Below are 16,719 nucleotides of genomic sequence, written 5' to 3' on the forward strand. Positions count from 1 at the left end.
ATCTAGGGCAGTGGTTCTCAATCTTGACATCACATTAGAATTACCTGGGGAATGGATAAAGATGTGGTTCATATATACAATGGAATATTACTCAGCCATCAGAAAGGATGAATGCCCACCATTTGCATCGACATGGATGGAACTAGAGGGGATTATGCTAAGTGAAATAAGTCAGGCAGAGAAAGACCATTATCATATGGTTTCACTCATATGTGGAACATAAGGAATAATACAGAGGGACCACAGGGGAAGGGAGGGAAAACTGAATGGGAAGAAATCAGAGAGGGAGACAAACCATGAGCGACTCTGGACTCTGGGAAACAAACTGAGGGTTTCAGAGGGGAGGGGGTGGGGGATGGGGTAACTGGGTGATAGACATTAAGGAGGGCACGTGTGGCGATGAGCACTGGGTGTTATATGCAACTAATGAATCGTTGAACACTATATCAAAAACTAATGATGTACTATACAGTGGTTAACCGAACACTAAAAAAAAAAAAATTACCTGGGGAGCTTTGAAAAACCCCGGGGCCAGGCCACCTCCCAGACCACTGAAATCAGACACTCTAGTGATGGAGCCCAGGCATCAGTGCTGGGTGATCTCCTTTTCCGCCAGTGGGAGTGAAGGTTGTGAACCAGTGTACCTTTTTTTATAAATAAAGTTTTATTGGAACATAGCCATGCCCATTCATTTGGCAGTTGTCGAGAGACCCTGTGGGTTTCAAAGCCTAAAATATTTTCTCTTTGGCCATTTGCCAAAAAGGTTTGCTGATCCCTGCTCTAGAATCACAGTGAACATTTTCCAACATTTTGAAGAGGATTTATACAAATTCAGAGTAAAAGGGGGGAAAAATACAGCATTTTGCAGAGCCTGCAGGTCTCAAATTGTGCCACTTTACTTGTACATGGGGAAAATTGAAAAGCATTTTTCTTGAAGAACTGACTTGCAGATGTTGTCAAACCGGAAGGAGGTGTGACCAGCTCAGCACCTGCTGTGGGTGGGGGGAAGCTTCGTCATTTGTGTTGTGGCACTGTGTGCGTGTGCTGTGTGCGCGTTAAAGCTGTCGACTTGGCTTCTCGCTCAGAGTTCATTACGTAGACTGTGTAATAGTCTTGAGGGAGGTCTGGAGAGGCAGAAATGGCTCTTTGATTTGAAGACAGTTTGAATTTGGTCTTACCACTGCAGCAATTCTATATGTCGGCAGACCCCTGAAAAAATTCCTTTAGCTCTGAGGAATCTCATGTATAAAACAAATATCATGAAAAATCATGGTGCTGTTTACATGATTTCCATCCTCCCTCCGTTCAGATGGGAAGTTGGCGGTCATAAACAATGGATCAAAAGGGTTTTTTAGAAGGTCCTTTTTTGGTCATGGGCCCCTGAAGGTGTGAAGTATGAGAGAAAGGATCATTTAGTCCCTTGTCACCAGCGTGAGGGTTTTGAGCCAGCGGAGTCCTGGGACTGTGCCAGACTGAGGCCCCACCGCACACTTACTGAATCAGGATCTGCTTAGCCCCAGGTCATTTGCATACACATTAAGAGAGCCCTGGGATGCACTGGTCTAACTGATAATGGGTTCTGTGCAGTTAAGTGACCACTGAGTGTCACTGCCTTCCTCAATGATTTCATGGCCCCTTAATGGCTCTCCTGACCTGGGCTCGCTAATTAAGGGCAGCCAGTTTTTCCTCTTTGGCTGCTTCCAAGCATAGCTTGCTCGCCCTCTTATTTAGTAAGATTTATGTGACGGTAGGAGGTGAAAATTGTCTGATTGGGCTAGAAGGGGTACCATTTCATATGCTTCAGAGAAACAGAGTAGGAAAGATAAAGGGAACTTGCCAGATAAACTTCAAGTGAGAGAAAATAATTGGAATAGAGTCTTCTTTGCTTCTCTAAGAAGCAGTAATCCACCCATCAGAGCATTCATTTGTGCTGGGGAGTGCTTGGTGGGAGGGTCAAAAACGAGTCTCTTGAGCTTCTCAAATTAGCCCACAGAAGTCAGGGGCTCAGGCCTTTCCAGCAAGCAGTGCCAAATATTCAAAGTACACATAGGCCTTCAGTCATTGGAAAATTGTCCAAAATTTAATGTCCTTAGATAATCTTGAGGAAGCCCAGTACATAAGTTTACCCTGCCAGCCCGTCATGTTAGTATGATTTTCTTAATCGAGTAGCATCATTTGATTGAAAAATGTAATTTTGAACTTACTCTTTAATTCTTGGACAGAATTGATTTTTCCTGAACATTCCCTTAAATTGACTTTTTAGATAAAGTTAATACCATCTGAATTTAATTTTTTAAATGTAGTATAAATAATTGAAGTCTAGCTGTTCTTGCTGGGAAGATAGGATCACCCCTGTAATGCTCAGTGTCTGTACAGAGGCCGAGCAGGAAACAGAACAGTTCTGCATATTTGCGGAAGGTCGGGGGGCTTCCACATCTTCAGGTCACGTCACCTTGGCTTTGAATGAGAGGTCGGGAAGCAGTGGGGAGCTGCTCCTTACACGAGAGCTGCCCCAGTGTCCCAAAGGCAGTCTGATTGCCAGAAAGACACGTGACCGCAGATTCTGCCTCCCCCATCTCCCTTCATGTCCTGTTTGTGGAATCCACGGCACCTCCAGGACCTGGTGACAGGAGGGTGTGGGAAGTGGAGATCCCAGACTTGGGTTTTTGCTACAGACGTGAGGACAGTATGGGGTGTGTCATTGCGCGAATGACAACAGCTTACCCTTACACACAGCTTGTGTGCTGTCTTTTTTAAAATACTCTTTCTATATGAACACAGCGAGGTAACTAAGGTGAGATGCCTGTTCTACACATGAGGGAAAGTGAGGAAGCAAATAACTTGCTTACGGCTGAATAATTAGAGTTACAGAGACGTGTTGGCTTCTAGGTAGTGCTGTCCCCTCTCTATTGCTCTATTTTCCTTAGTGCTTGTTAACTGAGTATCATGTGACCAAATGCAGCTTCAACCCCAGGATAGAAAAGGTACCTTAAGGATGCACAGTTAGAGTTTCTAGGGTCATTGCTCTGGGGAGGCATATTCATGGTCGAGGGTACTTCCAACAACAATAGGCTATTCTCTTAAAGAATCGGGCAGTTCTTGTAATCATTGTACAATACAACTTTGGGCTCAGTGTATTCCTTCTTTTTTTTTTCTCAAGCAGATGAAAAACTCGGAGAACCGCCATGCAGTGAGTTCCCAGTACAGGATGCATTCTTACTACCCGCCTCCCTCCTACCTGGGCCAGAGCGTGTCCCAAATCTTCACTTTCGAGGATGGCCCCTCTTACTCAGAAGCCAAAGCCAGTGGTAGGTGTCCGGATGCACAGCGTGGATTGGGGTGGAGGGAGGATGAGTAGCCATCACTGGGTCTCTAGACCTCTCCAAGGTCTTGCAAGTCAGGAGCTCTTGGGAGCTTGCCAATCTTTGTGAGTATCCTTTACAATATTCCGTTATGGAATGCTTTTGCTTTAATATCACGTTTTTCTTTTCTGACTACCTGGAGTGACAAGAATAAAGTGAGAGGCTCCCATCAAAAGCTAAAAAGAACGTATTTTCAGGAGAAGCACTATGAAATACAGGTTCAAAGGAAAATGTGGCTCAAATCCTGATATTTTTGGTAAAGCGAATTTCTCTGTGTTAAATACTTGTATTGAAAACTTCTCCATTTTAAAATTGAAGGCGTATTCATCTTTTGGGGGAGGAAATAAAATAATAAAACGTTTCTGAATACAGTAGATTTCAGAGTTTATGCAGGAGCAATGCAAATAACTCTGATATGATAGCTTTAAAAGAAAAAATGAGTGTTTAATGAACCAAAGTGCTTTGAAATACACAATTCCTCAGCTTCAGTTTTAACCTTCTCCCCAGCATTTACACTGTGGTAATGGGCGGATCTTTTATGACTGCTGTGTTTCTAGGCCCTGTTTTTAAGTTCTTTATATTTAAGCTTTATCTTTTGATCTAGGAAAGTGAGAAGCATATACAGTCGAGGCTGTACGTAGAAATCAGGGCAATAGTGTGTGACTTGGTAGTAAACCTGACTGGTGGAACTCACCCGCCACTAAATAAAAAGAGAGGTTTGTTCTCTGAATAACTTGACACTCTACAGAGAACTTGTTTGTCTGTAAAGCAAGCGTTTAAAGAACAAGAATCAGAACCATACTTTGATTTCCAAACTCAGGACAAGGAAGTCTAAAAAAGCTGGGCAAGTTATGCTTTATTTGCCATACTGAAATAAAATAGAGGATTTCATTAATGCATAATATAGAGGACAAGGGAACGGATCTGTTCGAACTGTGGAGGAACTGAAGCACACGTTATTGATTGCACTTTGACTTTCATTAATGACCATTTATTTCGCAGGAGTGGACAAGCTCAACTCTGTATTATAAATATCCATACCATGGAATGTATGCCCATATGGTCCTTCTTTCATACTGTCTTTGATTCTGCGTATTTATCTGGCTTTTAAGCTCTTTAGGGACAGAGAACACATGTTACATATCTTTTTACCTGCTATGATGCCTTTTATTTGTTATTTATTGGCTGAGCAAGTGAATGAATGAATGAAGGAGGTATTATTTTTTAAGGGAGCTTGCTACTCTGTAAAGAAACAGCAGCCTAGAAGGTCAGAATCCTAACTCATGGTCTGTGGAATCAGTGCAGAGTTTCGTGATGAAGCAGTTAAGGAAATGTTTGTTCACACAGAAAATTAGGAGTGAACCTACTTTCAGGAAGAAATTGCTTGAGCCTCTTGCGCGAGGAATAATGGAATATTCCCAGAAGCCCTTGCACTCTTGAGAGAAAGGTGTAAATTCAGAGCAGGGCAGTTAGATGAAAAGATAAGAGGAAATTTATTAGGCAGAGAGGGACGGATATGAAGAGGGGCAGGAAGCATTTGAATTTATGGCAGAAAACAAAGGCTCAGAAGGAAAGAGTTTACAGCCCAGGACAGAAAGGACCGGCTGCACCAGCACTCACTGGGAAAGGGCGGCTACCCGTGAGGATTTCTCACATTTTCGCCGGTGAGACGTGTGTTTGAAGGCAGGAGGCGGCCTCAGGCTGACCCTTCTGGTGCCCCTCTCCCTCCCTACTGGCCTCACACCTGAGCGGGTTAGCTAGGATGAGCTACAGTGAGACTCCGTAATACCTACTTACGGACTGCCACGGAGAAGGAGAATACGGATCAGTAGAAAATCCAGATCTCAGCTAATTGCTCAAATAAATGTGGCTTTATGACTTCCAAATGCATGGTATTTGGGGCTTCTGTGTTGCTTGGAATGCTTACAGAGCAAGTGGGAAGGGATGAGGGAAGAGAAAGCTGTGTTTGGGGGCCAAAGGGACACCCCAGGGGTCCTCTCTTGGAGCACTGGATCCTCAGTTTTATCATCAGCATTGGCACCAGTAGGCGCTCGGGGACAGCTTAGGCCCTTCCGCTGAGGGGGGCTGAGGCTGGTGGCTGGGTGTGGTGGGCGGGGGGCGGGACAGCTGTGTAGTCACTCTGACAAGGTGACAGAGGCTGACCCGTAGCCCGTTGCATTTATCACGTCCATCAGGTACGGGCTGAGATCCTTTGGTTGGTCATGTTAATAAATAAGTTATGTTTGGAAGATCTAAGTGGGGACTTACTGTAAGTAATTTGAAAAACAGTGTTTTTCATTCGGTTTAATGTTTTCTTTAAAGTATAAATTTGTCCATTAAATCAGTTTTTCTTCACCTTCTTGAAAGAGAAGTTTAACCTCTCTTTACCACGTAAAGAAAGGAGTCCCGGTTCAAAGTCTTCCTCTGCTTTTGCTGGAGATTGCAACATGCAGATAGAATGTGGCGGGGATTCCAGTGAAAGTTCCTTTTGCTGTGTTGCTACTGTTTAATGTTTTTCTTGGTAAAGAGGCTAGGAGGCATTTCTTCCCCCTTCTATATCCCGAAAAGTGTCAGGAGGTAGATCAGAGAGACGGTGAGGCCCAGTCATGTAGGACTTTGTAAAGCATTGCAAGCACTTTGGCTTTTATTTCAAGTGAGAGGAGAAGCCATTGCAGGCTTTCTAGCAAAGGCGCAACATGGGAGGCATGTCTGTCCTGTGGTTTTGGCAGATCACTCTGGCTGCGGTGTAAGAACAGACTATAGGAGTGCAGAGGGGAGGCACGGAGTCCAGTAGAAGGCATTGCAGTAGTCGTTGAGAAAGGTGGCAGTGAGCTAGTTGGAGGCGGGGGGGGGGGGGAGCGTGGTGGTGATGACAGGTGGTTTAATTCTAGATCTGTTTTGAAGATAGAACCAACACGATTTGCTGATGGATTTGGGATGTGCCAGGAAGGGAGAAGTGGGGTAACTCTACAATTTTTTTTTATCTGACCAAGTAGGAAATTAGAGTTTCTGTTTATTGAGGTAAAGAAGACCGGGGTGGTGGTGAGGGAACAGGTTTGTGAGAATTAGGAGTTTAATTTTGCACATGAAGTTTGAGATGTTCCTGAGTCATCCAAGTGGATCGTCAAGTAGGAATTGGATGTATGAAGTCTCAGTCTCAAGTTGAGAGGAGACATCCTTGCTGGAAATAAAAGCTTGAGAGTCCAGTGCATAGATATTACTTGAAGTCAATCTGATGAGAGCCCCTAGAGAAGTGAGTGTAAAAAAAAAGAAGAAGTGAGTGTAGATGGAGCAGAATGAAGGACCGAAGATTGAGCCCCAGGGCCCTCTGGGGTCTGGAGGTGTGTTGCAGATGAAGAGGCCCAGCAAAGGAGAAAGTGAGGAGAACTAACAGGGCATGCTGTCTTGCAAGCCGAGCAAAGAAAACATTTCAGTGAACAGAGCCAAAGAAGCTGATGGGTCAGCTGAGAGGGCTGGAATCAACCATGACCGGCTGTTGTACGGTGGGAATGATGGAGGACCTGGACAGAGTGGCCAGTCGGGTGCGGAGGCGGGAACGAAAGCCTGACTACATTCGGGAATGCGTGGGAGAGAAGATGCGGGCGGGGGCACAGACACTTCTTCAAGGAGTTTTGCTGTAAGGGGAGTCGTGAATGGGGCAGCAGCTGGAGGGGAGCGGAGTTCAAGGAAGATCTTCTCTTTTTCAAAGACAGGAGATAGCACAGTAGGTTTGTGTGGTCCAGCAGAGGGAAGGTTTGCCCTGCAGGCTGTGTGTGGTGGGGGCCACCATCGTCAGGGACACTAGCGGGGTGCTGTAGCAGGGATTAGTACTGAACTCCTTTTTATGGTCTACTAAGATGCCATTGTTGTGGATAAACCACATCTTGCTTTTCTGTTCTTCAGCTGATGGACATTTGCGTTGTTTGTACCTTTTTTGGCTGTTGTGCATAGCTGTGCTGTGAATCTTTGTGTTCTTTGTTTGGAGACCTGTGTTCACGTCTTCTGTGTACATACCCAGCAGCAAAATTGTAGGATCGTGTGGAAATTCTGGGTTTAGCTTTTTAAGGAACTGCCAGACTTCTTTGTAGTGGCCGCACCATTATACCTTCCCACTGGCGTATGAGGGTTCCGATTTCCCTAGCCTGCTCGCGTTACTTTCCATTTTTTTTAAATTATGATTCTCGTAATTCATTTTTGTTGTATCTTAGGAAAGTATCAGACCATGGCAGATTGGAAACAAAAAAATCTTAGGAGCGCCAGGCTGGCTCAGTTGGTAGAGTGTTGCAACTCTTGATCTTGGGGTTGTGGGTTCGAGGTCCACATTGGATGTAGAGATTACTTAAACATAAAGTCTTAAAAATTTTTTAAACAAAGCAAAACAGATCCCTCCCCACAGATAGCTTGAGAAACATGGATCCTAGTACTCACACAGAAGGTTAGCTTATGCATGAATGTGGCCTCTTCATAGTAACGGATGCAAGTGGTTCACGAAGTGGTGGTCGGAGCACCCTGGAAATAACGCTTCTTCAACGCGGGATAAAGAGGTGATCTCCACAGCCATGCCTCTGTGTTAATAGATACACTCATGTTAATGGGTATAAACGGGCATCTTTGTCTACATGTTGAATTCTTGCATGTAAGTTCCTGGAGTATACTTGGCTGGCTAACAGCTGGGAAAAGGTTTCCATTTAAATTGAGAAAGATGGGGGCACCTGGGTGGCTCAGTCGGTTAAGCGTGTTCCTTTGGCTCAGGTCATGATCCTGGGGTCCTGGGATCGAGCCCCACTTCCGGCTCCCTGCTCAGTGGGAAGCCTGCTTCTCCCTCTCCCACTCCCCCTGCTTGTGTTCCCTCTCTTGCTGTGTCTCTCTCTCTGTCAATTAAATAAAATCTTAAAAAAAAAACACCTTAAAGTGAGAAAGACGAACATACTCTAATCTTTTTGTCTACTTCTTCTGCAGTCTCAGTTTGAACGTTAGAGCTGGTGCCTTCGGTTTCTCTGGCATCTTGGCCCGTTCCAGTGCGAATACAACAGCAGACCCCTGTACAGACTCACTCTCCCTTTACATTCAACCTCTGCTCTTTCAGAAGAAAGAAGAGCACTCATTTGAGGTGCTCATTATGTATTACGAGCTCTTCTTGTATTATTCATTTAGCACACATAGGATGTCCGCAGATCCATGAAGCAGGATAGAGAGCATTATGTTTTCCCCAAAGGTCAGATGGCCCAAGTCAGTGGAAGGGCCTCTCTGAGTCGAAGGCCTCATGCTCCTTCTGTGATGTCTGTGTTCCCAAACATGACTTTTTGAATCCATTCAACATTAGCAGTTTTGTAGCCCGGTGAATCTAGAAGTGCCCGATTTCACCAGTGGCTTATGCTGCCCGCCCCGGCCCCCCCCCGCCCCCCCCCTCCCCCGCCCACAGTTGTCATGATGAAACGGTTAAGCTTTCACTCCATGGAATGGGTTTGCTTCATGCTGCCTATTGGATTTTAGCTAAAGATCATCCATCTAGTTTTGCAGGTGAGAACAGCAAGGGGGCTGCTCCCTCTTGGAAGCACCCTCAGGTCTCCCCTGCTCATGATCCCGGGATGTCAGAATTGCCCTTTGGTGAGGTGAGGTGACATTCTGCCACCGCTCCTGGGTGGGGCAGTAGCAGCATTCTGTGCTTAGCCTCTGAATGGAGGCACCATTCACGAGCTGTGTAGCCTTGGGAGTATCAGACTCTTCTCCAAGACCCTTACTTTCCTCACCCCTTAACGGAGGGTGAGGAGGTAGGTGTTGTGGGGATGAACTCATGTCCCATATGGAAACAAGCTCTATAAATCACCAAATGCAGCAAGAGATGGCAAAATACTGTACATACTTCCACCATTCCTTTCTGTGAGGGATGTGTTGACATTTCAGGCAGTTCTTGTCAGGGAGAAAGATGTTCTGGCAATGTTTTAGAGTCCTGCTCAGACAGGAAGGAGAGCAGGCCAAAGAATCTGAGGGCTCACTTTTTTGTGTATATTCTCTGAAGCGTATGGCAAGCCTGCAGGGGAGAAAAACACTGACCCTTTTCTTCCTCTTCTTTAAGGAAAGCTGAATATGTTTTATGCAATATTTATAGAATGTTGAGTTTAAACTTGACTCTTTAGGAAATGACTTGATTGTTTAGGAAATGATTTGAGGGAGGTCAGACTCTTCAGGAAATGTGCTAAATTTCAAAGAAAAGCACTTGACTGGTAAACTGTCTTCCTTATGTGACTGTTATTTTCAGGTCTAGCTTTTTTTTTTGAGAGCGCACGCACGCACTCATACGAGTCGGGTGGGAGCAGCAGAGGGAGAGGCAGACTCCCGGCAGAGCAGGGAGCCTGATGCGGGACTTGATCCCAGGACCCGGGGATCATGACCTGAGCTGAAGGCAGATGCTTAAAACCGACTGAGCCACCCAGGCGCCCTCAGCTCTAGCTTCGAACAGAGAGGTAAATGGGCCATTTGTCGGCAAGGACCGTGGGGGCCAGTTCTTGCAAGGCGATGGGTCCCACCCTAGGAGAGGAGGTTGGGCTCAGGTCCCCAGCTCTGGACCTGACTGTAACATGCTCGCTTCATCTCTTCCAACCTCACTTTCCTCATCTGGAAAGCTGAAAAAAAATGACAGCCTTACCTATTACACATGGGTCAAAAAAATTTTTACGAAAAATTATGTAGAAAAGACATGGCAGAAGTTGTCAACTCCCTTATCTCCATATGAAGACCTGCCACCATGTCTTACACATCTTTCTGTGCCCGCAAGTGCCTGGCAGGGGGCTATACAAATAAAGTCCTCACAATCATTAAGGTGGGCCTATTTTTAGCCCTACAGGGGCCCTGTTTGAAACTAACCATATGTGTATTGGGATTCTTGAAATCAGCTAGACATTGTGGTCTTCTGAGCGAAGAGGAAGAAGCATCATTTTAAGCATATAATAAACAGCAGGCAGCTTTGGAGGCTTATTTTTGATATACTACATGTGGTATGCTTAGTAAGTAAAGCAGAGGGAACGAGGGAAGAGTGTGGAAGGACACCAGAAGGTCCCTTTGTAGCTGAAGAATAGCACTGAAGGTGAGCTGAAATGCCATTTGATGAGGACACACAGATTTCCGTTGTTTCTTAAAACCTCTTTCTCTTCCTCCATGAGAAGAGCACCCTACAGGGCAAACCGGGAAGGTTGAGAATGGATGGGTCCTTAGCGTGCCTTCTGTGTAAAACACTGCCCTCCGACAAGGCCACCAGCAATCTAGAGAGAGCAGGCACTTCCCAGAGTCCCACATGTGGGAGGTCAGACTCACGTAAGGAAGAAGTTCACGCACACAGCCTTTCTGCAAGAGTCATCGGGCTGTGGTCTCGCACACGCGGGGCAGGAATCATGTCCGTTCAGCTTTGCGCTTTGCCAGGTGCCAGGAGCACGCATCCTGCTGTGTTCTCGGAGGGCTCCTGGGATGGTCCCTGTGTCCTTGAATGAATAAGAAACCTTGGATCCTTCCTGCTGGTGCCTCACTGGCCCGGAGTCTGGCATTCTAGTAAAACAGTCATGGGAATAAAGCAGACCTGGGCAAAGGTAGGGTACAGCCTCCAGGCTGCAGCATATCCTGCATTCATGTCATGTAGAATATTCCCTATATTCCCTTTGGAAAACTCAAATTTTAAAGACTTCCTCCGTTGCATAGACTGGTTTTTGATGAATAACACAGCCCTGGGAGCAAGGTCAAGCTTCCTCACCAAGCACACTAAGCAGAGAGGCTGGGGCAGGGTGGGGAGGTTGCAGGCAGAGTGCCGTAACATCTCTGAGCCTTGTTGCTAGTGTCGGGGAACAGGTCTGCGAGCCACTCCCCGGGGCATGCTCTCTGCTGGCATATCCTGTGGTTTCTGTTCCTCTCCTCACAAACAGGTAGCTCTTACAGGAAGCTTCTGTGCACTCCGTGGGGATAGCTCGTTTAATTCTTACTGGTCGTATAATTATCCCCATTTTATAGATGAGGATACTGAGGCACAGAGACAGAGAACGGTCCTCATTTCCGAGTGGCAAGTAGAGAAACTGAGGCACAGTGATGCTTTATTTAGCTTGTCTGAGGCCTCACTGGGTGACAGTCTGGCATTCTCCTGTGGGAAATATTTTTAAGGAAATGATGGCTGTGATTGGGGGTTGGAAACATTCCATTTGCTGAGTCTAAAGATAGGCATGCAATAGCAACTCTTCTTCTGTAATGATAAAATTCTAGGGCCTACTTCTTCAGCATATGCATCATGCAGAAATACCCCTTCTAGGGGTGCCTTTCTATAGCATGCTGGTGTCACAGAAAAACAAAAACAAAAACCCTGAAAAGCAGCCTTGGAGAAAACCCACCAGCATATCAGGTGTAGTATTTACATTGCTCTTCCCAAAGCTAAATATAAACTTTGGAACACCTTTATGACTTAACACAGTAAAGTTTTAATTTTGTGGCTATAGGTGCATTTTCTTTGTATTTAACAGGAGAAAGTTGTTAATATTTGATGAGGGCAGACATTAAAACATTAAATAACTAGTTATCGGCTTTGAAATTATAAGTGTAAATAGAAACACAATCAACCACTTTCCTATGGTTGTTTTTATTTTCTCTGGCTCTTCTGTGCTATTTTAAAATTAGGGTGAGGGGCGCCTGGATGCCTCATTTGGTTAAGTGTCCAACTCATGATTTCGGCTCAGGTCATGATCCCAGGGTCGTGAGATCGAGCCTTGCGTTGGGCCCCGTGCTCAGCAGAGAGTCTGCTTGAGGATCCTCTCTCCCTCTGCCCCTCCTCTCTCTCTCTCAAATAAATAAATCCTTAAAAATGAAAAAAAAAAAAGAAACTAGGATGAAGAAAAGGCCTATCTTTTCCCCAGATAATTTTTGAGGCAGTATTTTATGCTCTACCTGGTGTGTCAATGGCTTATTACGAGGTTGCTTTTACATCTTTAATTTATTCTCAAAAAACTCAGGGCCTTTGTAGGGGTTTTCCTTTGGGCTAAAGAAGACCAACTAGAGCAGGACAGAGTCTGAGCTCTGGAAACCACAATTTTGGGAATTCCTACATGTCCTGACATAACTAGGTTGCACACAGTTACTAGAAGTCAGTGCTTGCCCGGGGTGCCTGTGCTGATTGTATCTCGATGGAGTTCAGGGGTGACGTCTGGTCCCCTCCCTGCCTGATCAGTGCAGGGAGCCCAGCCTTTTGTGGGCACAGCGCACATCGAGTTTGCCAATCCCGTTACTCATTCAGGGACCATTTCTCTCGAAAATTCCTGAAGAGGCAGCGTCCACGTGGGTATTAACTTGGATGCGACAGTAGCCACTCTGGTTGGAGCATCGCACATCCTCATGAAGGAGATTTCTTCATTTCGGTCTGGAACCGCTGGGCCTCGGTGATGCTTTTCGGGTGCAGTGTGGAGTAACTCAGCAGTTTATTTTCCCTCCTCGGCTCCTCAGAGGCATGGCCCAGGCCAAGTACAACTTGAATAACCTTCAGGAGAACTGTGCTGTCCTTCTGTAGGCCGCTGTCTTTGAAAATTGCCTCCAGAGTTAGTGAGCAGGAACAGTTAAGATTTACAAACAATGATGAAGCTTGTCATGCATCTTTCACCATCCATCATCCAGGTGCCGTGCCTGGGCGGTGAAGTGTTCTTCATAAAAACCAGCTCAGTGTGAAATACACCTCGCTGCAATGTTTACTGCTCTGAAGCTCGTCCGCGGCCCTTTATAGTAAATCCAGATTGCACTGTGACATTACAGTATATCATTGCCCGGCGCCGTGGGGTTTACACTGGGAATGAGTGCAGTGCACACCAGATGAGGTGTCCAAATTGAGTTATGTCAGAATTTGGCTGTTATATGGGGATAGCTTTTGTTTTCCGAACACTGAAAGTTAGCTTTATATGTATTTATATATAGGCATATACTTCCCATCTTGCACATATACACGGGCACACAGTATATGCTGAGGTCAGCTTCCAGCCGGGCCTCTGCTGTGAAGAATGGTGATGGGCGTTTATGGACCTTCCGACGGTGGTTCATTGAAATTGGCCTAACTGGCGTCTTCGGGGGGAACTAGAGTGGATGGTTATTTCATTGTAGGAGTGGGCTTGCAGTGGTCATTTTTACCATCCTTTCTTACAAAGCCGAGGAAGCCCCTCTCCCGGAATGGTTGTGGTGTGCAGGAATGATCCCTGCGATAATAGGGCAAAGCGAAGAAACCCCGGACAGGACGGTTCCTCGAGTGCCTCGCCTGTCAGCCACGCACATGCACTTGGGGAGGTCTCCGAAGTCAGTTGCTTATTTATTGCTTTCTTAGTGGGTATCAAAATCCTGGTGCTGCCTCTGTTATCTTGAAAGATGCTGCTTCCAAGAAAAGATTTATGGTGTTTTAGCTGAAATCTGCAAAATAAAAGCGCACACTGAATTTATGGCATAATCAGGTTTATTTACATTCACCCTAAAAGTGCTGATATTAAAAATGAGCTCCATAAAAAAATAATACTCGGGCCCTGCAGCCCCACAGTCATCTTACCACATACTTTTAAATCGTCTCTTCAGCGTAGCAGGGAAATTAGGAGAACCATTTTGTGGCCTTTTCCTATCTGGTACTACAATGAATCCAGGGTTTCTCCCCCATTTACACCAAGTCTAGGGCAGGGCTTCCCCCCACTTGCAGCTCGGTGGCAGACAGCCCTCCCACCTCTGCCCTCTGCGCTTTTCCTCTTAGTTGCAATGTCTTCTCACTGGGGATTGATTAACGGTGCTACTTCCCAGCTTCCCGGAGCGGTGTGGGACACAGCTGCAGGCGTTCGGTGCTGGCCTCTAGAGGTGGCACAGGGGCCAGAAGGCTTCCGTGGGCTCTGTCGCCACGGGAGGGAGAGAAGAGCCCCAGGTCAGCCTGACGCGCCCGTTCCGTGAGGGCTGCACGCTCAGACACAGAGTGGCCAGTGAGAGTCAGATTTCAGATGAACCCTGAACAACTATTTTCATATAACTATGTCCACAGTATTTTATTATGCTAAAAATTATTTATTTTGTCTGAAATTTAAATTGTAGCATCCTGTGTTTTTATTTGCTAAATCTGGCGATCTTACGCTCCATTCAAGTCTTCTCTCAAAGACCATTTTAAGGGGTAAAAGGCAAAAAAAAAAAAAAATGTGGACACAGGACAGCAGTACTTTCTGGAAGCATACTCAGCAGTTTTAAGAGTTGCTTCCTTTGTGTTTCTATCAAAATCTTACAAGAGGCAGGTCTGATCATGCATGGAGTGGTTTCCTACTTTAGTTAAAGCCATTCATGGCTTTCTCAGTGAAGAGTTTCTGGATTATAAGTTACCCTTGTCCACATTAACTGTAGTGTTTCTTCCTCCGTTTGGGTAATTCATGGGTCCACACATTTCTTTTTTCATGTTTTATGGTTTAGATCCATTAATATGGCAGTAAATACAATTTAACCCACTGCCGCTCGGAATCAGAATGGAAATTTATACTCTCTGTGCGTTTGGTTCACTTGTGTCCTCGTACAGCTTTACCAGGCATAACAGTGACTCTGGAAACTCTCAGCAGGACCAGGCCCTCTCTGTCCCCTTCCCGAACCCCCACCAGGACGTAAGCTCGGTCAGTACACAGGTAGTAACCTGGAGAGCCTGCTGTCTGTGGACCTGGCATCCTGCCTAGGATGCGAACGTGGCAGAGAGTGTGGGACGGTCACCCTTAAAAGTCAGCAGATCCTGGGGACTCATGCCCTTCCCTTCATGTCCCCAGGAGACCAGCCTTACCTCTGCGCGCTGTGGAAGGGCAGAGCCATGTGCCCAGCCGTCTTGCTCTTGTTCAGGACTCGGCTGAGGTCTCTCTGTAACCCAAGGGGAGGAGAGAATCTCAAGCAGCTTGACTCCCCACTGAGTACAGTTAGAGAAACCAGGGTTACAGCCAACCTTTGTGGGCAGATGTTCCAAATACACAGCCCTGTCTGGGCATGTTTTGCCTTTGTTACTTACATGGTTAGAGAGGTGGCATGGGGCTTGATTTATTTATTTGTTTGCTTATAACAGCTTTATTGATACATAGTTCACACACCATAAAATTCATCTCCTTTAAGCATACAGTTCAGTGGTTAGTATATTGACAAAATTGTGTAGTCATCACCGCAACTTAATCCCAGAAATGTTTCCATCATCCCAAGAGGATTCCCCATATGCAGTCACTCCTCCTCACGCCTCCCTTCCAGCCCCTGGAAGCTGCTGTCCTATTTTCTTGTCTCTGTGGATTTGCCTATTCTAGGCATTTTGTAGAAATGGAATCCTCCTATGTGACCTTTTATGTCCAGCTTTTTTCCCTTCTTCCGCATTGTACCACACAACAGTGCTTCATTCCTTTTTTATGGCAAAATAATATTCTGTTGTGTGGAAGGGCTGGGTTTATTTTGAGTTCGAAAACTATTGCAGGGCCCCGCAAAAACTATGAAACCGCAAGATTCTCGAGGTGAGATAACGTGTGTAATCTCATTTTAGTAAACCTCCAGCTCTTCCAACTCGGCACGTGAATGCCTGGAATGAGTAGAACCTACTGTGTGAAAGGAGAGGAACTGATGTTTGTGGACATTGAACAAGCGGGGCTGTGTGGTTTTCCGTTTTATGCTGACACTGTTTACGTTGTCCTGCTGGGGGTGCCGTAGCAGGAGAGCACACACTGGGCTGCTTAAATTACACACTTATTTTCTCACACTTCTGGAGGTTAGATGTCTCAGGTCAAGGTGCGGTTGGGGGTATAGCTGCTGCCTCGCTGTGACCACACACAGCCTTGTCTCTCGGTGTCAGAGTCAGAAAGAGGGAGAGCTTTCATCTCCCTTGCTCTTCTTTTTTAAGATTATTTGAGAAAGAACGAGTGCGTGAGAGCGCAGAGGGGCAGAGGGAGAGAATCTCAAGCAGATGCCCCCCTGAGCACAGACGCCTACATGGGGCGGGCTCAACCCTGAGAGGACCTGAGCCAAAATCCAGAAATGCCCGCCTGACTGCGCCCCTGGGTGCCCCTGTCTTGCTCTTAGGAGAACGCTAGTCCTGTCCAACCAGGTTCCACCCTTAACGACCGCATTAAAATTCACTTCATCTCCCTAAAGGCCCAGTTTCCAGTGCAGTCTCCTTGGGGGGCTAGGGCGGCAACACAGGAATTTGGGGGGACACAATGAAACCTGTAACGCTGTTGAAGAGTTTCGTGTCTCTAGATGTCTCCTCCTCTTGCTGAGGTTCTTGGGGCCCAGGAGAAGGACGCTGAGACCTGGTGGGCCCGTGTGTCTCCCGGTCCCGTGCTGAATGTCTGGACTTTGCTGACTACTCACTCACCTTGCA

General features: G+C 46.1%; 1 protein-coding gene across 2 annotated transcripts in view; it reads left to right on the plus strand.

The window, feature by feature from the left end:
- DMRT1 (doublesex and mab-3 related transcription factor 1) overlaps positions 1 to 16,719 on the plus strand; it is a 106,231-nt gene that overhangs the window by 59,379 nt on the left and 30,133 nt on the right. The window contains exon 4 of one of the 2 annotated variants that reach the window (XM_027614423.2): positions 3,161 to 3,308. In XM_027614423.2, the coding sequence (XP_027470224.1) occupies positions 3,161 to 3,308 (148 nt within the window). The remainder of the gene's footprint in view (positions 1 to 3,160; positions 3,309 to 16,719) is intronic. The other variant, XM_027614424.2, reaches the window with a different exon arrangement.

The sequence above is a fragment of the Zalophus californianus genome, chromosome 13, assembly GCF_009762305.2.
Source record: "Zalophus californianus isolate mZalCal1 chromosome 13, mZalCal1.pri.v2, whole genome shotgun sequence".
In the NCBI taxonomy this organism is placed as follows: Eukaryota; Metazoa; Chordata; class Mammalia; order Carnivora; family Otariidae; genus Zalophus; species Zalophus californianus.